A 25,727-nucleotide genomic window follows, 5' to 3' on the forward strand; every position below is an offset into this window, starting at 1 on the left:
AGGTCCCACTCCAGTACAACCGTCACCTACCAGCCAGAGTAACTTTCTGTCTCCCCTATCAAATGGCAACTATTGCCTACTCATTATCACTATATTGGTCCCTTGTGACATGAATCACTTCCTGAATGTGTGCATTCCTGGAACACCACCCCACAGCATCAATTCTTTTGAGCTCATTTAGGGTGGAGATGTCACTGCCATGAAGATAAAATGTACTCAACTCTCCCATCTGTTGGAGGTGGCCGATGAGGAAGATAATGCCTTGCGCCTCTCATCAGTAAGGAGCAGACAGGCACTTCTTGTGCCAATTATACCTTAAGGCACTGTGCAGGTCCACCCAGTGGCAAGTGATGTTGCTGCACCACAAGGAACTGGAATATTAGATAAATGTGCACGTGGAACCTGATATTGTAAAGGGGGACTGAAATGTTAGAGACTTCATATGATCTTTTAGTTGATTCTTCTTTGAATGTTTAAAAGAAAATAACATTTCCAGTATACTAAATCTGAATTCCGTTACTATAGAAACTAAGGTTAGTGTGACTGGAAGACAAGGGCAGGGCTTGTTGACACCTTTGGGCAAATTGCTGAGGTCATTCTGTGACATCATAATGCATTCAGTCATGGGTCAGCCATTGGATGGCCATGCTGAGATTTCAGCACCTGTGTCAGTTAGACAGCTACTGCAGACCAAACCCAGCATCACACTGAGAAACGTGTGTCAGTGGTGTCTTCTGAAGATACCAGAGGTGGTGAAAGCCATTGAATTGTTGATATTTAGCAGAAAAAGAGACGTGACTACCCAGGATTAAGAGCTTTGGTACTTAAGAAAAAACACAAATGAGTGTTTTGCCCACAGATGGTACTCAGGAATTGGTTGATCCACCCATATCCGTTGGATCTACTAATGATAGTGGCCAACAGACGATTCCCACAAGCACTAACCTGCTCAGTCATGAAACTGAATCAGAGCCACCACAGAACCAGGCAAGTGACGTCTCTGGAGAGTATTCACAAGTCCAAAGTGACCTGGATGAGAAAATGGCCTTAGTCGATGAGCCCTTGCCTGGCACCTCTTGTTCACTGGTGGCTGAAAAGAGCGAGCTTCCATTCAGCTCTGTATCATCACAGGAGAAAAATATCTTCAAAAGAAAGAGGGACCTGATCATGCACTCATGGGCATCTTTTCCCAAGAGGACAAGCTTATTTAAGGCAAGTGGGCAGAGCCAGAAGAATACCAAGAAAGGGGAGAGTGAGAGCGAAGGACTCGAAGGCATGGTGCCAAAGTCACAGGCCATCGCTACGAAGACACGCTTAAACAGGACCAAGGTAAGCCACATCCCTCATACACAAAAGTACTTACATTCTTCTTTTTATTCTATTCTTTGTGGCATTTCTGCTTCTGAATGATCTGAGTATTTTACAGCTTGAGGGATTCTGTGACAATCAGCCATACCCATTCCCATGTCGGTGTATGGGTGAGGTAGTTCAAACTGCACACATATCCCTTTTAATGTAACACTGTAGAAAGTTGACATCAAACAACTTGGTGTTAATGAAAACAAGAGCACCTCTCCCACAATTAGCAAAGTACATGTTCTTCTATCTTTGACTGCATGTTGTAATTCAGTACAATGCACAGACACAAAATGTGTATGCATATCACATTTTATGAAGTGATGAGATCCTCAAGTACTAAAGCCAGTCTTGTTGTATGTGAGCACAATATGCTCTCCACTTGGGTCCTAAAGAGCCATGGAGGATTTATCTGAAACGAAACACTGCCATGCTTGAGCAGACTTAGGAGAGTTGTGAGTGGTATTCTCTCTATGAAGCCTTTAGTAAAGCCTTACTTAGTATGCATTATGTACAAAATTGTGAAAAAACATTGTTGATAAAGGTTTGTCTTTTAGTAAATTAATTGCAAATTTGGGTCCAGCCAAAAAACAGATCCCGCAGAACGACTGGAGTTAAACATGCAATGCAATTAAAATATGAACACGTTTTGTCAATTCACACAATGACCATAAGTGATTGTGGGATAGATGTACTTAGCTTGTTCAGTCTCCGTCACCCTGTCTCAGAAAGATAGAGATGCGGTTTTGTTTTCACTTGCTGAAGACAAGAGAATGAATCTGAATAAGGCATAAATTAGAGCACTCAGTGGTTGTGTTTAGGTTTTGTGGCCTTGAAATTGAAACCCTCAAGAATTTAGTTATTGAGTGTGGTGTCTTATTAAATTTGTCGATTCTCTTCCTTAACCGCTTTGTGCGCGATTCGTCATTTGTTTTAAGGGAGAGCCTATGGTCACGGATTGTCCAAGGAAACTGCTTGGCATTAACCTATGCACTTTTGGGATGTCTGCAGAGGATTTAAAACAGGGAATGAATTAAAATAAGATGAATCGAATTTTAGGAATATATGAAGTGATTTGATTATTAATGATGGAAAGTTTTTCTTCTAAGACTTCCTTTTAAATGTGATAAGTATGTATTTTGTAAAAGTCGTATGAGGGAGTTATTAACATTAGGTCAGGCGAAAAGTCATTTTCTTCATGTTTTTAGCATTTTATGAAACCTGTATTGGATGAATTGATATTGTTCATTGTAATATATAAGGTTTGCTTTTAAACCATGCGCACACTAAATAATAAATGATACATACACACTTTAGTTGTGAGTGGTACATGGTGGAAAACGTTTTTGCATGGGTAGTGAGTGGTGAATAGGAGATGGGCCTAATTGGTAAAGCATTTGCACAGAAACTTTGCCATCCTTGAGCCTTTTTTCAATGTTCTAGTTTGCAAATACAAAGTCTACTAGGCACAATGACAATTGTGGTGTGTAAGCATTTGTAACAGGGTCTATGTAGTGGGTGTCTTGGTTCGAGGACACAAGGACAATATATCTTCCGTCAACATTATCAGCATTATCAGTTTTCATTAATCCATGTTGCATAATTGTTCAATGCGTCTTTGTTAGTGATATTTTGACTATTTTGATCTATAATAAGGGTTTGGTACATATGTACCCCTTTTGTAAAGGGTTCACTGTTGGTTGTGGGTTTCTACATGGTTTAACTATCCTGCCAGTTGTTGTAAGTTGAGAGATTTGTCTTGGTGGCGGAAAGATACTTGGTTTCTATGAGTCTGCTTCTTATGGTGCTATGGTCCACTTTTGGTGCTGCCCTATTGCTGTAAAATATGGCAGTGGGCCACAAGAGATGTTTCTAAAAAGAGAGAGAGGTAGCACATTCTGAGTTGTATTGTGAGCATGGGGAAACATGCTAGTAGTAATCCAAGGGGATCGAGGGATGGGTGTTTAATTAAACCAAGAATTTATGCGAGTATTTAAGCCCACATTGAGGGTATATGTTTAAATGATGAAGCCTCTATAAATGTTGAAGTTTATGTAAAGACATGATGAAGACATTGCTCCCCTTTTTACTAAGCAAGTTGGGAAAACAAGGAAGCATGCATTGGATAATAGGGGATGATTTGATAGTGAATGCAAAGATGCTAAGAACCATCTACTAACCTACCTCAAGAATGTCTCCCAGATAGATAAATCACATCTGAAAACATGAAGGGATACCTGCAAAGTGACGGTAGCCACTAAAAAGGCTGAGCTTAACGAGAAAAAATGGGATGACTTGCTAAACTACTGTAAAAAAGGCAACCAGCTTAACTTGTGGAAGTCAGTGGCAGGGGATGAAAGGAAAATCGGAACCCATTTGTTAGGCCATATTCCACTGAGTGAGTGGTTCCATTATTTTAGTACATTATATGGAAAAGACCCGGAAGCCCTCAAAGTATTTATTAAAATTTGTGATTGCCGGAGCAAATAGAAGTAAGCACAATCCCTTTTCTATAGTTGAGGTGAAAGATGCCATAAACGGCCTGTGTCATGATGCCTGCCCCCAGAGCACCAGGCCAGGCCCAGCACCCCCGGAAGCAGGCATCATGCCCTCGGGTAAAAGCCCAGCGGCCCGTTATAGGGGCTCTTTGGACTCAGTCCTGGCGCCTTTGGTGCCAGGCTCATGTTGGACATCAGTCCTGGCGCCATAGGCGCCAGGCTGATAAAGGGAGGTGTTTGGTGCACTTACCTGATGCAGACCATGCTCCACGCTTCAGGCCTCCCTGAGACCTGAAAGGGACTATTTTTTCATAGGGACTATTTTTTCACTCGGGCGTGGCCAGGGAAGGATACATACCTAGTTGGGGAAGGATACATACCTGGGACTTCTTTGGAAGCTATTTAAGCCACGCCCAGACAGCAGCTCATGCTTCGCGTTGTTCTGCATTCCAGCAGCTGAACGCTCACCGTGTCGTGTCTGCTCCTGCTCCTGTACTCCAGCCACGCCCTCCTCGAACCTGGAACTCCTGTTAGGAAAGAAGAGAAGAGAAAGGTGAAAACCACAAACTATTTCAAACTTCTTACCTGCATCCGGAATCTTCACTCCAGCATCCCTGAAGAAGGACTTCCATTTAAAAGCATTGCGTTGCTCGCTGCAGCGCGCTCTTCACTCACCTGTCCTCGAGACATCTCCCGGCTCCATCGCGGCTGTCAGCACATGTCGCCACATCTCTGCGCCTAGGGGAGAGAAGAAGAGACAAAAGGTGAGCAAAGGGAACACCGGAGGAAAGCCTAACTTACAGCCATAATACATACCAGCTTTTCTTGGTGTCATCCCATACATCGGCAATTAACCCATTCAACGCATCGTCTTCATTCTGCATCTGAAATAATGGACAGATCACAAGTTAGGAAGACAACATAAAAGGGGGCTCACTCTTGAACTTTTGAATCTTCATACTTATGGCGTTTCGCTCAGAAAAGTCAAGAGGATTTTGCCTGCGCCATTCTGAAAACCAGTGAAGTAACTGGACTAACGTGCGCCCCTGCACCAGACGCAGGATGGAGAGTTCATCCTTCCCACCCATAAGGTGAGCTTAAACCGGGGGTTTGGAGGAGGAAGTTAGAGGAGAACGACGGGGAACAAGGGGGGAATCAAGCACACTATTCTGCAGACGGTTAATTCCCTTTCTCATCTGCAGAAGGATATTCCTATGGGCCAGTCAAGCAAGATTTGGGGAACCAGTTCAATCGGTGTTCCGGGCTCTACGCATCACGCTTGAAGAGGCCACAGCAATCCAGACTAGACCTGCGCCTCTGTGGGAACCAGGTGAGCGTTACAGAACGCAAAGCCTCCCTACAAATTCCCACCCAGGCACTATGGAAACTTCAGAGACTGACCAACTGGCCCAACTACTGGGGGAATTACGGGCCGAAGTACACGCCGCTCGTCAAGAGACTAATGCCCTCAGGAGAGAAGTGATTGTAACAAGGGAAAGAACTGATGACCTGGCTAGACAGCTTCTGCAAGGTCAAGCTGGACAAACTCCTTTACTCGGTTCCGGGGGGAACCCCACTCCTGTGGTTTCCAGTAACCATGTACAGATTAATCTACCTGGAAACATGCCGTTGGCCCCACCCGAACGCTTTGCAGGGGACCCCAAACGATTTGCCGTATTCATGAATCAGTGTCGTTGGCACTTCCTATGCAGACATGGGGCCTTCACTAATGACCAGACTAAGGTATCCTTTGTATTGTCATATCTCAGCGGCTGTGCTGCCGATTGGTCAGTTCCACTGGTTACTCAAGATGACCCGATTCTCCGTGACTTTCAAGGATTTCAAGCAAGCATGGAAAGGTTATTTGCTCGACACTCTCAGGGGCAGGCTCTGGATGATGAACTTCTATCCCTGCGACAGGGCAATCAGGACTTCCTATCCTACATTGCAACCTTTAATAGACTAATTGTGGAAACTGGGTGGCCAGAGGATAAGAGAATCACGTTATTTTATCGAGGTTTACGCGGAGAACTTAAAGATGTCCTGGCCCAAGTTGTGAATCCGCCCCAAGAATGCACAGAATATATAGACTTAGTGATCCAATTGGATCACAGACTTCAAAACAGAAAAGCAGATCGGTCCAAGTTTGAAACCTGGCCGTTGGTCAAGACCCACGTGAATCCCAAGGGTGCCGATATCTCCGAGCCTATGCAAATTGGAGAGGTTAAAAGACCTTTAACCCAAAAGGAACGTGAAAGGAGGCGGCAGTTAAAATTATGTCTTTATTGTGGGAACCCTGGACACTTTCTACGAGATTGCCCGGCAAAACCGCCCAAGAAGGTGGTAGGAGCCGCTGATAAAAACCATGAAGACTCTGTTTCGGGAAACGACCCCGCCCGACAAGCGTAGGGGTCCGCTTGCCGAGCTTGAAAACTAACTCTCAGACCTCGCATTTCATTGTGCCAATGGTTCTCGTAGATCCGGAACAGCCTAAGCGGTTGCATGCAATAAAGGCATACATCGATAGTGGGGCTATAGGAAACTATGTGGATCGTGAATTGGTCTCTAGGATTAACCTCCCTCTGCGTCCTAAAACCAGCAAAGATGTCATCACCACAGTCGATGGAACTGAAATTGCCTCTGGACCGGTAACACATTCCACTACTGAGGTGACTCTTATTGGTCCAGACGGCCATCGGGAGGCAGTTGTGTTTGACATAATCAAGGCTCCACAGTTCCAGGTTATTCTTGGAATTCCTTGGTTGGAGACACATAACCCTCGAATTGATTGGCGAGCGAAGAGAATAACCTTCCCGGATTGTGCACAAACCTGCTACCCAGAAAATCAGAAAATTAGTCTAGCATCAGTAACCCCTGACTCCATGCAACTACCTCCAGAATACCAAGACTTTCAGGACGTCTTCCAAAAGGAACAGGCCAACACGTTACCTCCCCACCGATCGTACAATTGCCAAATCGATCTGGTGCCTGGTGCACAACCCCCTTGTAGCAGGATTTACGCCCTTACAGAACCAGAAAATCTGCATTTGCGACAATATTTAGATCAATACCTAGCCAATGGTTTCATTCGCCCGTCAAAGTCTCCGGCATCCTCGGCTTTGTTCTTCGTGCCTAAAAAAGAAGGCGACCTTAGAACTTGTATCGATTACCACGCATTGAACCAGATAACTGTTAAAAATCGTTACCCTCTGCCTCTGATCCCTGAACTCCTTGACCAGGTGAAGGACGCTTGCATATACACCAAGTTAGATCTCCGGGGGGCTTATCATCTGGTACGAGTAAAAGAAGGCGACGAATGGAAAACGGCCTTCCGTACAAAATATGGACTATTCGAATACCAGGTGATGCCTTTCGGGTTGTGCAACGCGCCTGCTGCCTTCCAATTCTTCATGAACGATGTCCTTCGGGAACTCATCGATGTCTGTGTTGTCGTGTATATCGATGACATTCTTGTGTACTCCTCTTCGGAATCTGATCACAGAAAGCATGTCAGGGCCGTTCTAGAGAAATTGCGCCTGCACAAACTGTTTGCAAAGCTGGAAAAATGCATTTTCCATACCACCGAGGTTCAGTTTCTTGGATTCATCTTGACACCTAAAAGGGTCCGAATGGACTCACGGAAAGTGGATGCCATCCTCAAATGGCCATCACCTAGTTCGGTGAAAGGCGTCCAAAGCATGCTTGGTTTTGCCAATTTTTATCGCAGGTTTATCCCGGAATTTTCACGTGTGGTGCAACCCATCACTGCACTCTTGCGGAAAAATAAACGTTTTGAATGGACCAAGGAAGCCGAACAGGCCTTTCAGGAATTGAAAGCTAAATTTACGTCCGCACCTATTTTGAAGCACCCACGTCCCGATCTCCCATATATAGTTGAAACCGATGCCTCCAGTTTAGCCATGGGAGCTGTCCTGTCTCAGAGAGACCTTGAAACTAACCAGCTGCACCCCGTAGCATTTTGGTCCAGGAAGTTCTCGCCGCCGGAGATAAATTATGCAATCACTGATAAGGAATTATTAGCCATTAAGTCTGCCTTTAAGGCTTGGTGGCATTACCTTCTTGGCGCCCGGCATACCATCACCGTGATCACTGATCACCGAAATTTGCAATATTTAAAAACTGCCAAGGCTCAATCGTCTCGACAGCTCCGATGGGCTTTATTCTTTGCTGAGTTCGATTTTGTAATCACCTACCGCCCCGGCTGTAAGAATGGCAAGGCGGACGCTCTATCTCGAATTGGAATGGGAGAAATGGACACAAACTCAGAGCCTGTGCCGATAATTCCCGGACAAAGAATTTTGGGGATTTTACAATCCCTTGAAGACATTCAAGCACAAGTAAAACAATTCATGGACTCTTCAGCCTTGCAGGATTGGGTCAAAAGGGGGTCTTACTTTTCAGTAACCGATGGCTTACCTTACTTTCAAGGACGCTTATTTCTGCCAGAAAAGGAATTGCAAGAACTGGTTATTTCCCGTCACCATGATACCCTGATGGAAGGAAATCCTGGCATTGCCAAAACAGAGGAAAAGATTAAACGACAATTCTGGTGGCCTTCCTGGCAAAAGGATATTAAATCTTTCGTGATGTCCTGTGGAGTTTGCGCCCAAAACAAAGGTCAGAAAACAAAACCCGCCGGTTTTCTTCAGCCCTTAGACATTCCACCAGCACCTTGGCACACCTTGTCACTAGATTTTATCACAGACCTGCCCTCCTGCAATGGATACAATACTATTCTGGTCGTGGTGGATTTATTTTCCAAAATGGCCCATTTTATTCCATTGAAAGGATTACCTACAGCTTTTGTTCTTGCCAAGGAATTCCTCAAAAATATCATCCGATTGCATGGATTCCCGTCCATACTAGTCTCAGATCGGGCAAGCCAGTTTATTTCTCATTTTTGGAAAAAGTGTTGTCAACTTGCACAAATCGACGTAAGGCTCTCAACCAGCCACCACCCACAGACCGATGGTCAGACGGAGAGAACGAACCAGACCCTTGAACAATATCTACGATGTATATTGCACCAATCAGAGGGTAATTGGAAGGACATTTTATGGGTGGCTGAATATGCATACAATAACTCGATACACTCTGGAACTGTTCAGAGCCCCGTTTATACCCTATATGGACATCACCCTCGTACTTCAGACTTGGACTCACCTCTGAGCCTTGAAATGCCCGCAGTGGACCATTTGCATTCTACGATTACTCAAGCCTTCAAGAATGCAACTGCACATTTGCAACATGCGAAAGGGAAATACAAAAAGAATGCGGATCTGCATCGAAGAGAGGCGCCTCCATACCAAATAGGGGATCAAGTATGGTTGGCTACCAAACACCTATCACTCAAGGGGCCTCGAACTTTTAATCCAACGTATTTAGGCCCTTACTCGATCAAAGCTATGATCAACCCAGTGGCAGTCAAGCTCGATCTACCAGCTAACATGCGGATTCACCCCGTTTTTCATGTGTCACTTTTGAAACCAGTGCACCCAGGAACCAGATTAACAAAGCCACCAGAACCGATTCAGATAGATAGGGAGCCTGAATTCGAGGTTAAGAACATTTTGGATTCTAAGATCTCAAAATCAAAACTTTTCTATCTAATTGATTGGAAAGGGTACGGGCCTCAGGAAAGGTCTTGGGAACCCAGTGACCACGTACGTACATGCACCTCGGCTGGTAAAAAGGTTCCATCGGAATTTCCCAAACAAACCGAAAGCTCCAGAAGGAACGACCTTGGGAGGGGCCTTGGGGGGGAGTGCTGTCATGATGCCTGCCCCCGGAGCACCAGGCCAGTCCCAGCACCGCCGGAAGCAGGCATCATGCCCTCGGGTAAAAGCCCAGCGGCCCCTTATAGGGGCTCTTTGGACTCAGTCCTGGCGCCTTTGGCGCCAGGCTCATGTTGGACATCAGTCCTGGCGCCATAGGCGCCAGGCTCATAAAGGGAGGTGTTTGGTGGCGTGGCCAGGGAAGGATACATACCTAGTTGGGGAAGGATACATACCTGGGACTTCTTTGGAGGCTATTTAAGCCACGCCCAGCCCGCAGCTCATGCTTCGCGTTGTTCTGCATTCCAGCAGCTGAACGCTCACCGTGTCTGCTCCTGCTCCTGGACTCCAGCCACGCCTGCCTCGAACCTGGAACTCCTGTTAGGAAAGAAGAGAGCAGAAAGGTGAAAACCACGAACTATTTCAAACTTCTTACCTGCATCCGGAATCTTTACTCCAGCATCCCTGAAGAAGGACTTCCATTTAAAAGCATTCCGTTGCTCGCTGCAGCGCGCTCTTCACTCACCTGTCCTCGAGACATCTCCCGGCTCCATCGCGGCTGTCAGCACATGTCGCCACATCTCTGCGCCTAGGGGAGAGAAGATGAGACAAAAGGTGAGCAAAGGGAACACCGGAGGAAAGCCTAACTTACAGCCATAATACTTACCAGCTTTTCTTGGTGTCATCCCATATTTCGTGTCGGCACCGCTCCGTTGGCAGGTACCGCACCGTGGCCCCCATGGGGAAAGGACAAAAGACATTATTGGGAAATGATAAAGACATTTAGAGGAATCGCCCTCACTAACTCACCTGAGTTTACCATCGGCAATTAACCCCTTCAACGCATCGTCTTCATTCTGCATCTGAAATAAAGGACAGATCACAAGTTAGGAAGACAACATAAAAGGGGGCTCACTCTTGAACTTTTGAATCTTCATACTTACGGCGTTTCGCTCAGAAAAGTCAAGAGGATTTTGCCAGCGCCATTCTGAAAACCAGTGAAGTAACTGGACTAACGTGCGCCCCTGCACCAGACGCAGGATGGAGAGTTCATCCTTCCAAACCATAAGGTGAGCTTAAACCGGGGGTTTGGAGGAGGAAGTTAGAGGAGAACAAAGGGGAACAAGGGGGAATCAAGCACACTATTCTGCAGACGGTTAATTCCCTTTCTCATCTGCAGAAGGATATTCCTACGGGCCAGTCAAGCAAGATTTGGGGAACCAGTTCAATCGGTGTTCCGGGCTCTGCGCATCACGCTTGAAGAGGCCACAGCAATCCAGACTAGACCTGCGCCTCCGTGGGAACCAGGTGAGCGTTACAGCCTGGGAGCGGGTAAAGCTCCAGGACCGGATGGTTTGCCAACTCATCTATTTCAAGACGAAATCTGCGTATGGGCTCCTCTGTTGAAACCGGTTTTTAATTTTGTTGCCAAGACAGGCAATGTACCAGAATCCTGGCGCAGCACTATTTTTATGCCAATTTTTTAAAAGGAAGATTATAGGAAGCCAGGCAATTATTGACATATCTCCCTTTTGGATGCCCCCAGAAAAGTCTATGCCAGAGCGTTAACAACCTGCTATCTATTGTGGGCCACTGAGAACCATATATTAAACCACCCACAAGCAGGGTTTCTTCCCGCTATCAGCACCGTGGGCCAATGCCTTAGGCTGATGCAATCTTGGCCAAATATGTTACATTGCATCATTCTAGGATTTATGCAGTCATCGTGGACCTTTGTACGACATTTGCTAGTGTTTCTGGTAGCAGACTATGGGCTGTACTGAGAGAAAAGGGCATCCCAGTGTCGCTTTTGTCCAATATTCCATCCCTGTACCGTAATAATAGGGCATCTGTAAGGTGGGGTTTGAATGAGGATTCCACTGATGACTTTTCAGTTGGGAGGGGGGTGCATCGGGGGTGCATGCAGGCCCCCCTCTTACTCTGTTTGTTTATAAACACTATCATAGAGGAATTGCTGGCTGACTATCTCGATGTACCTAAGTTAGGGCGGGACAGGTTCCCAGCACTGCTCTATGCTGATGATGCTGTACTGTTGTCTACAACACTGATGGGGTTGAGACACAACTTGCAAATCTTCATAGAGAAAGGCTAGGAGCTATCTATATCATTACATCTTGGAAAAACTATGGTGATGGTATTCCGCAGAAAGAGGTAGACAGTTAAGTGTTAGAACAGGTTCCCTACTATGATTATTTAGGGATAAGATTTTCATAGGACCTTTTGACTGTTTAGTTGCTGACGTCAGTGAAGAAATCCACCTGGCCTAGATATGTCAGTGAACAAAAAAAGAGGGAGCCAGACATGTGATGTCATCAGTGATGTCATCAATGACATTTGTGATGTCATATTTCATGTCATGGGTGTTAGTCTTAGCAGTGCACAGTGGTGGCGCGAGTTATGGTTGCTTAGCTTACCATAACTGGCGAATTTCTGGTGGTTTTCGGTTTTACTTGTAACCATAGTGTGGATAGGGTGTTGTTAGTGCAAAGTAACTGTAACGTCCCTGTAACAAAAGTTTTGTGCTGAATTTGCTAGGTTGTTCTTAGGGCAACTGAAGCATAATGTCCGTTTACCAAAGTTTTTTCACTGCATTTGGTAGGTTTTTAGTAGGGCACTGTAACCAGAACCTTCCTTTAGCATAGTTTTTTGAGTAAAGGGGATAGGTGTTTAGTAATATAACTTAACCATAACGTCCCTTTAACAATGCTTTTTGGTAGTGAATTTCATAGGTTTTTGGTACGGCACTGTAACCGGAACGTTGCTTTAGCATAGTGTTTTCAGTAAAGGTGATAGGTTTTTAATAGCAAACTTAACCATAATGTCACTTTAACAATGTTTTTTGTTAGTGAATTTGATAGGTTTTTGGTAGGGCACCGGAACATTACTTTAGCATAGTGTTCCCTGTAAAAGTGATAGGTTTTTGGTACCGCAACTGAACCATAACGTCCCGTTAACAACGTTTTGTCATGGATTCCTTGGCTGCCCTCATGACGAACTTGTTGAAAGCCCACATTCCCCTGTGCATGTATCCATTTGTGCTACCCCTTCCCTTTGCTAATAGTGTCGGTGTATCTTACAAATTGAAGGTGTACATGTTAAGTGTTGGTGAGTGTGTGAGTGTTTTTTTCTTTTTGTGTTAACATTGCATGGTGAGTCTGTGCCGCACATTACTGGCCGAGATCAGTGCAGGTAAGCAATATGGATGTTTCGTAGGGAGACTGCACCTGGCCAGCGTGTGTATAATCACAAGGCAGGTATCCATAGGACTTCAGTACTGGCCGCATGGACACATCTTCTAATGCACCTTTAATTAGTTGTGGGAGTGCACGTTTGTCCTTTGCACAGCTATGCGCATGTGTTGGGCATCCTCTGTGTGCTGGTAACACCGCCCCTGTCACCAGTCCTACAGATTCATACGTTAGGCTACCGCATTTCAAGTAGTCCTGGCGAGTACGTGGGTTGCTGTGCAAACCTACCAATTTATGGCTGCAGCACGCCATACTGCAATGCGCTACTGTACAGAGGGAAGGTACTTCGAAGTGCTTGGGAAGGGTCGGTATGGGAGCATGACAATCACTGCCGCCTATTTAAGTGAGGGCCACCCAACATTTACCTCTCTGTGCACGTCCCCTATGTTATCCCTATAGGCGCTGCCCCTTCCGTACTGGCCCTTGCCTTCAGTTCCTTCTGTGTCGTGTGTAAATTAAAGCTCCTTTCAGAGTTTACCAATGGAATTGCCAATGGACGGATGCAGGGTGCCGCACACCGTATACGCTCTACAGAATGAGCGCTAAATAAAGGGAGGTGCGCCACTGTAGAAAACACTGTAGTAGAATTGGGTAGAAAGGGCTCTCTGTAAAAAGAGGTGTTTTTAGGTGTTTCAGTGCATTTTGAAGAGTTGAAGAGGTTGAGTGTGCAAGACCTAGTTATAAAAAATCTTCCTGTACTTCCAAGAAGGACAGCAAGGCATTTTGGATAGTGCATGCAGAAATCGGAAGGGCATGAATAGTAAGAGAAACGCTATTTCTGGGAACAACTCTTCATGCTGTGAAACGTCATATTCCCAATTTGTGAAGTACGACATTGGCACATGTCGTAAAAAGGCAGAAATAGACTTCTTCACAATGCAGCAGATCGGAAACAGATGCATGACCTGGGCAGGTGCTTCCTTCATTGCAAACGGCACTGAAAGTCGTGTATCATGTTGTGTAATTTTCCCTCCACAATGAAGAACAGTAATATCGGCATCATCGCACGTCACCAAAGTCTCACAAAGATTAACCAAAATCAGTCACTTCATTGTAGGTACTACATAGCAGTACAAATCCACATGATAGAATGCAAAATGAGCAACCATTGCACAGTGTTTTCCGTTCACTTTCAATCAATGTATTCAGAACTCCCCCAAAAATCGTACTCTGTGGCTCCTTAAACACAATAGCCATAACCGCACCTTCTGCATTTCTGTTGACAAATACACTGTGTACCACAGTCTGTGCATACAAACCACACCCAGAAACCTTATTGAGCAATCTCGTAGCCTCCACAGGCCAATTTCTATGGCCGCCATCTGCAAAAAGGGGCGCATGTGACACATGCAACCCTGCAACTCTCACGATGGGCCTCATTATAACTCAGGCGGTCCGGAAATAACGGTGGCGGTAAACCCGCCGCCACCGTTGTTTCCGAACCGCCTGGTCCCGACTCCTGCAGGCGGGAGGTGATGTTCCCACCAGGTCTGACCTGGCGGGTTTAACACCGCCCGCCTGCAGGCGGACGAGGAAACACCGGCAGCATTACGAAATGCTGCCGGTGTTTCCATGATCCCCATTCCCATCGAGTCCCATAGGACTCAATGGGAATGGGGATTAACACCATTCCGCCTCCGTGATTCCCGGAAAACCGGGATTGTAATGCCCCGGTAATTCCGGGAATCACGGAGGCGGAATGGTAATACGAGTCCGGCGGTAACCGGGCGGTTTTACCGCCACAGTTACCGCCGGACTCGTAATGAGGCCCGATGTCTGCAGACTTTTTGTGCTGTGCGCGCGGGAGTGGGTAATAAATTGCAACCAGGGTAGGGGACTTAGTAGAAGCGGCTCTGAAAAGAGCCTTTTTTTGTAAAGGTGCTTCCATCGAAACTTGAAAAAACTTTAAGAGACTAGAGGGAATATTTATCTGGACCTCTTTAAGACAACCCTCAAAACGTCAAAACCACTAAACATACCACACTAATGCTTAAAGGGTCCCTTGCTTCTCCAGTACCTTCTTCTAACTCAGTCCTGCATGTTGTTTAACTCATTAAATTACAACATACTTATTCCAAACAGTTTTTTTTATCAAAAATATCAATTTATTTACTCTCAGTAAAAACACCACTAAAAAATACATTCACAATTATCTCAACAAAGACAGCATCTTGCACTTTTGTCTAAGTTCAATTATTACACATTTGCCACTATTTTTGGTATCATTGACCACAGACAGCTTCTACATAACATTCTATTTTATAATACATATCTCTGTTATTAGATAGTTCATCAGTAGAAGACACATTTTTCAGTTTTTCATTTACTTTTTATATCTTCTCCTTTCTTCACTGGGTACTCTAACTTCCCCATAAAAATCATGCTCTACTCATTCACACTTATGTCATTCATACATCCTTTCATTCTACAATCCACACTACCCAACATGTTTCTTTCCTTTATCAGTTCTCATAATTTCAGGAAATTCTTCAGGGGTTAATTTTTGTATAGCAACAGTCTGTTATGTAGTGACCATTCGGTCTTCTTGTATTCTTTATACTTCTTGGTCAAAGCTCATGTGTTCGGTTCACATCTGTTTCATTTCTGGGCCAGAATTCCACAAGAAGGTATCTGTGAGAAGCAAGTGTATGAAGAATGGATTTAATTATTAACCCAACTTCTATGCAGTCTTATTCCTACATTCGGGGTATACAATTTACCATGAAAGAATATATTCTTCCAATTCTTCAGTACTAGACATGCACTACTTGGTAAAGGACATTATCACGACACGACGTCTTTTCATAAGGTGGTTTACCGTTTTTCTAGTGACCTACCCTCTCTATTTTTTACTGTAATTCCCCTGTCCTTAAAAAAGGGGCATTTGATAATGTATTTAGTTTCCCAACGCTCTCACCCTACTGTTATGGTACACTATTTACCTTCTGGCTTTTACCTGCAGGTTGTTTATTTTATCCATCCAGGTATCTATCTCTAGGTGCTTCTTAATTCTCAACACTTGTGTACTGCCTTTTTGGGTTCACCTTTTGCAACATCTATCAATACAGAAAAGTCACTTGCAGTTACTCCTGGTTAAACTGGTACTACATATCCTATGTATAATAAGCATAATCTGGTGTTACACTTAGTTCTAGGGTATGTACCTTAATTAGGACTTCCCATGTTAGAGTCCGCCATGTTTGCTATTTCCAGCTTATCCCGACCCTTCAGTGATCTTTGTACGAGATGAATGCCTCTTTTTGCTTCAATGGTTACGACCTCGGTCGTCCCGGGTTCCCACGTGATCTATACACGGCTTCTTAGTGTTCTAAGTGCCGATATCTATAGAAGCAAAAACAAAAGGTGTATCTTTAAAAATTGAAACATTCCGCCCGCGTGATCTTTAAACGGCTTCTTGGTGTACTAAGCGCCAATATCTCTTATAGCTAACTCACGGGACATGTCTTTAGAAATAGGGACATTCCGCTCTATTATATCTCCCTCCTACAGTCTTACATTCGCTGTCTCGGATGTTTCGCTTACCTTCTAGCTAAAGGGCTTGATCCATCTGCCTCGCGGGTTGCTGTCGGCGTTCTCTCGCTTCTTCTGACTTCCGTCGTCTCTGTTCGCATTCCCGGATGTTTTTGCCAGCGTCACAGTCGGTTCCTCCTTCCGGCTTGTGTCCATTTCCATGTTCTTTTCTACATTGTTGTAGATAGGCGCGGTTCCATCTATCCAATGATATTCCGTCACGTCATCGTTCCGGAATTACAGGTCCTTTTTTCTTGCCTTCGTTACTCCGTATTTATTTCTTTCTTCTTTGGTACTGCCTTTCCTGCACCATAGATAAGGATCTAATTTCCTGACCCATCAAAGTTGTTCTTCACATATGTTTCTCTATGCTTTTTTCAACATGTAAATGTTGTATTCAGCTACAGAGCTGAACACGTTAATTTCAATCGTATTTCCTCATCAATCGCTTTTTGGACAAAACTATACGATTTTGATGCAAATTTATATCCAGTTCAAGTGGTAGCATAACTTCATTTTGTATCACTCGATTTTTTCATTGAGACCCGTCTCACAGCATTTTGTTAAAAAAATGAGTTCTTTTTCTTTTGTTAATAATTTCTTCCTGTCGATGTTCATATCATTACTCTCTTTCACCTTGTAAACCACCGACCACTTTAATTCTTTTGCCTTATAGATCATTTCAACGAAATGTCCTACCATAGGTGCAGAATGAATTCTGTTCCTTATGCAGCTCTTATGTTCCGTTATCCTGTTTTTTATTTTTCTTTCAGTCTTCCCTATATAGATTTTTTTACAGGGACACCATATCACATATACCACAAATTTGGAATTGCAGTTAGTTAGTGTTTTCTGTCTCCACTCATTTCTCAGTCCAAGATCTATTTGAGTTGATTTCTTAGTTTGAGAGCAGCACGTACAACTGCCGCACGGTACATGTCCCTCTAGTATTCTCATTCCCCAACTCTCTGTCAGTGTTGGTTGAAATTTATGTTGTTTTGTTATGTCATTGCGCATTATTTTGTCATTGCGCATTATTTGGTCCTTCACAGTCTTACTTCTTCGGAAAGCTATTAGCGGTTTTTCCAGTGGGCTTTTTCCTTTCTCCATAATTGTCCAGTTTCGGTATATGTTGCTCAAGTAAGGCTTCCCGGTGATTATTGTCAGCCCTCTTCATCGCCCGGTTTACCAGTTTTTTAGGGTAGCCTCTTTCATATAAATTCATTCTCAATTTATTGGCCCCTTCTCTATAGTCTTCTCTGTTCGTGCTGTTCGTTTTCAACCGCAAAAACTGCCCAAAGGGCAGGTTATCCCGTGTGTGGTTCGGGTGAAAACTAGTATGATGTAATAATGCATTCCGATCAGTTGGCTTTCTGTACGGTTTAACAAAGAGTTCTCCTTTGTTGGTATCAACCTTTATTGTTACGTCTAGGAAATTCACTTCCTCTCTGCTGTAGTTCTCAGTGAACTTTAAGTGTTGATTTTGTTCATTCAACCATTTGAAGAAAGAAATTGCTTCACTCTCATCGCCCTTCCAAATTAAAAGCACATCATCTATGTACCTCTTCCAGACCTGGATATTATTTCTGAAAGGGTTGTTGTCACCATAGATCACTCTTTTTTCGAAAGCCTTCATGTAGAGGTTTGCGATGCTCGGGGCTAGTGTAGCCCCCATAGCCGTTCCCTGTATTTGTTTATAGTAGCATCCATTAAAATGGAAATAGTTTTCCGTTAGTGCTACTTCAGCACACCAAAGTATGAAAGAAGCTGGGGTTTCAGTGTTATTATTTTCCATCAGGAGTCTTTCTTCCAAGACCTCAAGTGAGGCCCTTTGTGGGATATTCGTATACAAAGATACTACATCAAGGCATATCAGAATTTCTTCAACTTGGTTAAATGGTCTCCCTTCTACTTCCTTTATAATTTGTGTGGTATCTTTTATAAAGGAAGACATCTCTCTGACCATTGGTTGCATGAAATGGTCCGCAAATCTTGATAGAGGTTCTAATACCGAGTCACAGCCTGACACAATTGGTCTCCCTGGAGGCCTAGTTAGACTTTTATGAATTTTCGGGAGAATATAAAATTGTGGTGTCCTTGGTTTGTCTGCTTGTAGAAATCTGCTTCTTTCTTTGTGATCCATCTCCTTTCCTCTGCTTTTGTCACTTTCAGATGGATCATTGTTTCCAATTTTTGTGTGGGATTCTCATCTAATCTCTGATAACTCTGGCCATCTTCCAGTTGTCTCATACATTCATCGATGTAATCTTTTCTATTCAGGATAACGACGGCTCCTCCCTTGTCAGCTTTTCGTATTATTATGGAATCATTGAATAGTAGTCCCTTTAGGGTGGTTTTCTCTTTTCGACTTAGATTTGGGAAGATCTTTTCTTTTTCTGTGTCTTTCTCTAGTATAGCAAGTTCTTGTAATACTCTATTTTCAAAAACTCGAGCTTCTGCAGTCCGAGAGTGTATTGGGGGGCAAAAGTTTGATTTATTACGCAACCCACTATCTGGTTCGGTGGAGTCCTCTTTATCTTCAAAGTATTGTTTGAGGTGTATTTTCCTCATGAATTCTGTTAGCTCTTCCCTAAACTTAAACCGGTCATGTTTATTATTGGTCACAAAAACATTGAAACAACTTTTTTCGAGTAATGAAAAAAAATATTGCCACCCTTCCCCAGAGCACCCTGAGCACCCTGAGCACCCTGACCACCCAGAGCACCCTGAGCACCTGATTGGAATATCCCCACAGTCCCAATATCATTGGCCAGCATGGTGAGAAGCGCAGAAAGTGGCACGTGCGCTTCCCCAAGTAGTGTGAGTGCCTCGCCCAAGTAAAGCAGGAGGAGTCCTTCTTCCTATTGCCGCCCTTTCTTGTGACGCACATCCTGAGGACCTGATTGGATAATCCCCTCTGTCCCATTTCCATTGCCCAGCATGGTGAGAGGCACAGAATGTGGCACGTGCGCTTCCGCAAGTAACACGACGGCCGCGCCCCAGTATAGCAGGAGAGTCCTTCTTCCCTGTGCACTATTTCTTGTCCATCACTAGCTCATTGGGTACTGTTAAATAGTCACACACACATCCACCAATGGCATTCAAGATGTTAGCATCTTACACTGTCACTTTTGTACAACACTTCATATGTACCATTGCACATTAAGCCTCCAAGCAGCGTGTCATTTAAAAGCACGTCCAGTAGAAAGTTCAGTAAAAGAATGCAAGATTTGTGCATCAACATTCATCCACCTGATGTCAGGTACTGTCAGGTTGGAGTGACATATTCTTTTACATACAGTGACATATACTCATTTACATTGGGTCAGAGGAGACATTGGGTCAGGGGAGACACATATTAAGTATAGAAAGGTTTTGGGAAGTTATTATGGGTTATATTTTTAAACAGCCAATTTTGCCCTTAACCTTCATTGCAGTCTATGGAAAATGCCCCAAGCCAAGATGGAGGTTCTCAGTCTAAATTCTAATTGGCTGGAGATTGTTTATAGGGAGGACAGTGAACATTCTAAACTGCCTTTCATCGTCTTTGCCCAGCTGAGAGGTCGTGTGCTAAGCTGCTCCTGCGTAACTTGTTCAGGGGTTTCAAGTTTCAAGCAGTCGAGCGGCATCTTTGAAAATATAACAAGAGTCGTGTATGGAGTTTCGTGGAGACACAGGACAGGAGTGAGAAATTTCCAATTTTCTGAGAAAATAAGTTTTCAAGACTCTATCACGAGATAAGTGACTTTCCATGTTTTGATGAACTTTGTAAAAAGGTTATATTAATTTAAAAGGATTGAAATCACAAACTCGTATCTAAAAACTGTAGCGCGTACGTTTGTTTTCTTTCCTACGTATCATTTCAAACAAGTGCGTGGTTTTTCCGTTACCTTGAGCCTGCGCGAGTGACTCTGCACGTGAGAGTGAAGCGCGAGCGTGAACTTTTGACTTGCGTCTTCTGTTCATATACGCGAGGGTTTTGCTACGTGAGTTTGCGTGTGTATTTTGTTACGCGTTTCGAATCTGCGCGTGCGCAAGAACAAATCTATGTGGAGCTTCCGCGCGAGCTCTCAGAAGTGTCACGTGATAAACTAATGCGCGTGTGCTTTTTTCCCGCGATTTGGTTTTTGCGCGTGTGCGTATTTTTTTGTGGGTTGGACTTTTGCGTGAGTGTGTGTAACTCGCGTCTTGGACTTTAGCGCGTGTGCGTTATACCCGCAATTTGGATTTCAGCGCGTGTGCGTATTTCCCGCGACTTGGAGTAAAGCGCGTGTGTTTTATCCCGCGGTTTGGATTTTCAACGTGTATGCGTTTTACCCGCGGTTTGGACTTTTAGCGCGTGCGCAGGATTTTTCCACGTGAAGATTTCATCGCAAGTTTCAAAACTGTTCAAGGGTAAAAGACACTCTAAAAAGAAATTATAAAAAGAAATACAAGAACTTAAAAGAACTTCCTTTAACTTTTTTAAAGAACTTAAGACTTTGTTCAAGAATCTTGAGGTTAAAAAGACGAACTACAAAGTTAAATATTACATTCATGGACCTACTGAGAAGGCTGAATGATATTTAAGATTCTAGTCAACAAGTAAGGAAGTCTTGTCTGCTTATCAATTCTCTGGGCATTCTGAAGAGAAGTACCAGGTATGGTCTTTTAACTATTTTGGTAAAGGATATAGAGTTTTAAGGTTAGTATAGTAACCCATTGAGAAATGAGGTGTATTATATGTTTATGTTTTTAACTACAGGTGAAGAACCAGGTAGTTGATAGCTTCCAGCCTGGTGTTTGTTAATTTGTCCCTTCCCCCTTTCCCCTAGAAGTGAGGTAAACTGAGCGGTTATATATATTATCAGCTCAGAGTGCCACATTTTGGGTGAATTGTCGGGGGTTCAGCAGCTTCCGAGCTTCTGAGACACCAGGATCTCAGCCTGACACCTGAGCACCCATAGCCACAAAGTGAAGGTAGGAAAACTTTTACTGCAGTACGGTTACAACTTCGTTGTAAGTGCCTGTGCTGACGGTATCTGCAGGGAGCGTCCATTACGTTCTGGAAAAGGTTACTGTTTTTTTCTCCCCTCCACTACCATCAAGTGGCACTTCAAGTGTTTATGCTTGCAACATATTCATTTACCTATATCACCCATTGTAATATCGAAACAGCAGGTCTCTTCTTTGCTTCCGACAATACTATGAATTTGTTTCCCCACTAACACATCTCCTCCATACATCGTAAAAATATCGCACCAAAACAAGCACTGAATTTATGTTACCAACCTAAAGCAACGTCCGAAAAGGTCACTGTATCCACAGCTGTGGATCTCTCTATGCTAGACTATTGCAACAGCCTTGTTCTAAATCTGCCCTGCTTCTACTCTGTGCCCTATGGAACTCAACCAGAAAAAGACTGCGTGCCTTGTACTTGACCACAAGCCCCTGGATCATATCTCTCCGGGACTGAAATGTCTGCATTGGCTCCCAGTAGCTTCACAGAATAAGGTCAAAACCCTCTGCATTATGCTCAAGGCCTTCTGGGCCCTGGAGCCTCAATACCTGCAACTCTCACTTGCTAAATATCTCTGTGCTCAAGTTCGTCCCTCATCCGCCTCCAACTCCCTCAGGGTCACTCGCTTCAGCAAGCAACCAGTTGGGAAGGGGGGCGGGGGTAAGAAGTGTGAAACAGATTAGGGGATTTGGTCTTTATTGGTCCCTCGGAAAAGATTTTCTTTTTTGTGTTGTTTTTTTACCTACTTACAAAGAACCTTTTTTGTTTTAGCTCTTTATCAGAATGTATCTTTTGTTTGCCTCCTTACATTGTTACAGGATTGTCTTCTTCAACACTTTTTGCACAGTGTAAAACAAAACAGCATTGCCAATGTTGGTAAACAAAATGCCATTTTCATGGAACCACTGCAAATTTTGCTCATTAAGGATGTCATAGTCGGTGGAGAACATCCCAGCAGTGGACATAAATTGACACATGCTTCTGTTAATTAAACACCTTCCGACCTCTGGCTGGGGACAAATTACACTGACATGGTCCCATGCTCCTCTTGGTGGCATTCTTGAGAAACACACCTTGGCAGTGGGAAAAATCCACATCACTTCTTCCAGCAACTTCTTTAGGCGATGGATCAAACGTCCACATGACATGTACCCCATGTGTAGACCTCCATAATGCAGGACAACATCAACAGTACCGACAAAGGCCACACATCTGCAAAGGTCAACCATACAGCCAAAACTGCCCTCATAGACAGTGCCCCAGAAAGCCCCCACTCCTTCCAATGCAAAATTAGCAGCCATGCCTCTTTGCACAGCATACCTTTACAGATCTTGCACAAAAGTAACACCCACTATTTGGACTCTGCATCCTTCCATTGCTGCCTGCCACCCTCACTACACAGATTGATGGGGAAAAATAGTACCGGCCCTTCCTTTGAGGCACACCCTCGACACCTGATAAGCTAATTCCCACAGTTCCATTTCCATGTTCACCATGCTTAAAAGGGCTGGATGTGGCAGGTGCAGGTTCCCAGCTACAGTGCGGGCCATGCCCCAGTAAAGCAGGGACAGTCCTTCTTCCCTTTCCACTCCAGCCATGCATCCAAGGCACTAGGCCCTCACCACAGAGAACACACCATAGTACACCCTATGTTTAAATGCTCATGTCATGTGCACTGCACTCTCCATCTGAATTGCACCTGCCAGCTTTCACCCTGGCCACATATTTGCATGCATGGCTGTATAACGTTGCATTGGGTGTGGTGAATGGTATGTAGGAGGCTATGTACGTTGCCCATATTTTACATGTGTGCTGATGAGCACTTCCTTTCATGCCGCAATATCTTGAAGCACTTCCTAAAGCAAGGGTCTTATAAGGGCCTAACCATAGCAAAAGCAAATGGTGCCATGTGGCTCCCTATTGTGCAACAGGTGCAATGATCTACACCATATGCTAATGTATGCATAGCAGCTCACTTCTGCTGTTCTACCAATCTACAATGTCCTCCACAACTATTGTGTAAAAGGCACCAACTTCAAATGCATGCACAGTTACAACTGCATGGCTGTATTATGTTGTGGTGGCTCTGATGAAGGCCTAGGCTGTTGGGTGCATGGCCACATGCAGAATCTGATGATGGGATTGTTACGCTCACCTGGCTCCCACAGGGGCGTCGATCGGAAACCGGGGACAGCTGCGACCTCCTGCAACGTGAAGCGTAGTGCAGAGATGACAGACTGGACTGGACTGTCTAATCTTGTCTGCTTGACCTGTAGAAATATTCTCCTTCAAGTGGAGAAAGGGATTCAGCCACCTGTGGATTTTAGTAATGGCACCCCACTGTTCTCCCCACTAATCACCACCGATATTCGCTTTCTGTAAGCTCACCTTATGTTTGTAAATGATGAGCTCTCCATCCTGCGTGGAATGCAGGGGCGCGTAGATACCAGTAACTTTGCTGGTTTGAGGGCGTTGGAAGAGTTCCAGATTAATATTGACTCCGAGGTTCCAGGCGAGAACCCGTAAGTATAAAGTTCAAAGAGTTCAATATGTCTGACGTTCACTCTTGTACATTCCTTTCTTGTGTTGCAGCTGGGTCCAAGGGAAGATTGTCTTGTGGCAGCTGATGGTGTTGAGGTAAAAGTCTGTATTACCCAACACTGTCCAGCAAAAGATGCGTGTGTTTAAATTGCTGGTTTCTCTCTCCTTACAGGTGCGGCGTAAGAAGTTGCGGTTTGTTACAGAATAATGCCTCCGGTTGTTAATCAGGTAAGTCTATGGTGGAGAGGTTGTATTTGTTGGCTCTCTCGGCTCATCTTATGTTTCTTTTGTCCCCTAGATGGTGGAATTCGGCGGAGAAAATGATGGAGGCTGCGCCGGATCGAAAAATGCTGTGAGGACTGGTGAGTATGGCGCGGCGCTGCAGCTGGCGATGCGACACGTGTAGAATAATGTCCTTTTCAAGTTCGAAGACGTGATGGATCCGGAATTCAGGTAAGGATTGAAATAATATCTGTTTTCTAACCTTTCCTTCTTCTTTCTTCTATTGCTAGAAGCTCAGGATTCGAGACGGGCGTGGCTGAAGACTGGATGCTGACTGCAGGCACTGTGAGCGTTACGCTGCTGGATGCAGAATAACACAAAGCATGGGCTGCTGTTCGGGCGTGGTTTAAATAGCCTCCAAAGTAGTTCCAGGTAAGATGTCCCTAGAACCACACCCGAGTAAAAAATAGTCCCTGTAGAAAAATAGTCCCATCCAGGCCTCACGTTGGCTTGGATTCATTTGCAGCATGGTCTGCATGAGGTAAGTAAAGTCTATGAGCCTGGCGCCTATGGCGCCAGGACTGATTTCTATTATGAGCCTGGCGCCTAAGGCCCCAGGACTGAACCCAGACAGTCCCCAGCCGGGGCTGCTGGGGTTTTATTAAATACCTGGATGCCTGCTCCCGGGGCTGATGGGCTTGATCCGGATGCCCGGGGGTAGGCATCATGACAGAAATATCTGTGCCACAAGCAAAGTTGATTTCTGTTCCTGTACTGAGATAGCAGAAAATCTTTCCCTAACCTCAGCCAGCCTAAGATGTTCATAGGTGTTGAGCGGGAAGGTTTGGAATTGAAAATGTTATGTATTCCCCTTGCACATTACTGCATTATACTATTGAGCAGATACTGCAAACGGCCATGCTTAAAAACAGTTTCTTGTTTGTGTGAGGCGAGGCTTTAGGCTTTACTGCGCATGACTTTGCTATGAAGGCTTTTCACCTACAGTGTAGGTATGCTCGCCTTCACATCTCTCGCTTCTTGCATGTTTCCCATTTGACATATGTAAGCCTGTTTTAGGCTCCCACTTTCTTTGGAAAGCAGCTTTAACAGACGGAAGTCATCGTACTGTAAGTGTTCTTGCCTGCTTTAGAGCTTGTGTGAATCTTAGAGGAGTATATAGACTTTCACTAAATGTATCATCAGCCCTACAGGGGGTGTATCGGACACTTTTACTGCCTAGAAATAGGCAAATACTCCAAAAAAATAAAAATAGGGAGTAAAAATACTCCAGACAAAAACTAGTAAAAAGGGATGTAGGACCTTGTGCTCCTGCTTTCACCCACACAGCTCATGGAAATGTTTGGACCAGTAGTCCACATAGTACAACAGGAAGAAACTATTATTACTGCCTGATTGGAAGAAATAAACATATATATTTTGTAAAGTGTATGAATAACTAGTTGCCATGTGTATGAATAACTAGTTGAAAAAGGAAAAATGATTACAAAACATTTCC

The 25,727-nt window shown here is 44.3% G+C and overlaps 1 protein-coding gene across 1 annotated transcript in view; it reads left to right on the top strand.

The window, feature by feature from the left end:
• The first annotated feature begins 651 nt into the window (after positions 1–651).
• Positions 652–25,727, top strand: part of TEX28 (testis expressed 28) — a 217,181-nt gene continuing 192,105 nt past the window's right edge. The window contains exon 1 of the mRNA XM_069643079.1: positions 652–1,329. Coding sequence (XP_069499180.1) covers positions 841–1,329 — 489 coding nt within the window. The 5' untranslated portion in view covers positions 652–840. The remainder of the gene's footprint in view (positions 1,330–25,727) is intronic.

Source organism: Ambystoma mexicanum, chromosome 2p (genome assembly GCF_040938575.1).
Source record: "Ambystoma mexicanum isolate Mex_15411 chromosome 2p, UKY_AmexF1_1, whole genome shotgun sequence".
NCBI lineage: Eukaryota > Metazoa > Chordata > Amphibia > Caudata > Ambystomatidae > Ambystoma > Ambystoma mexicanum.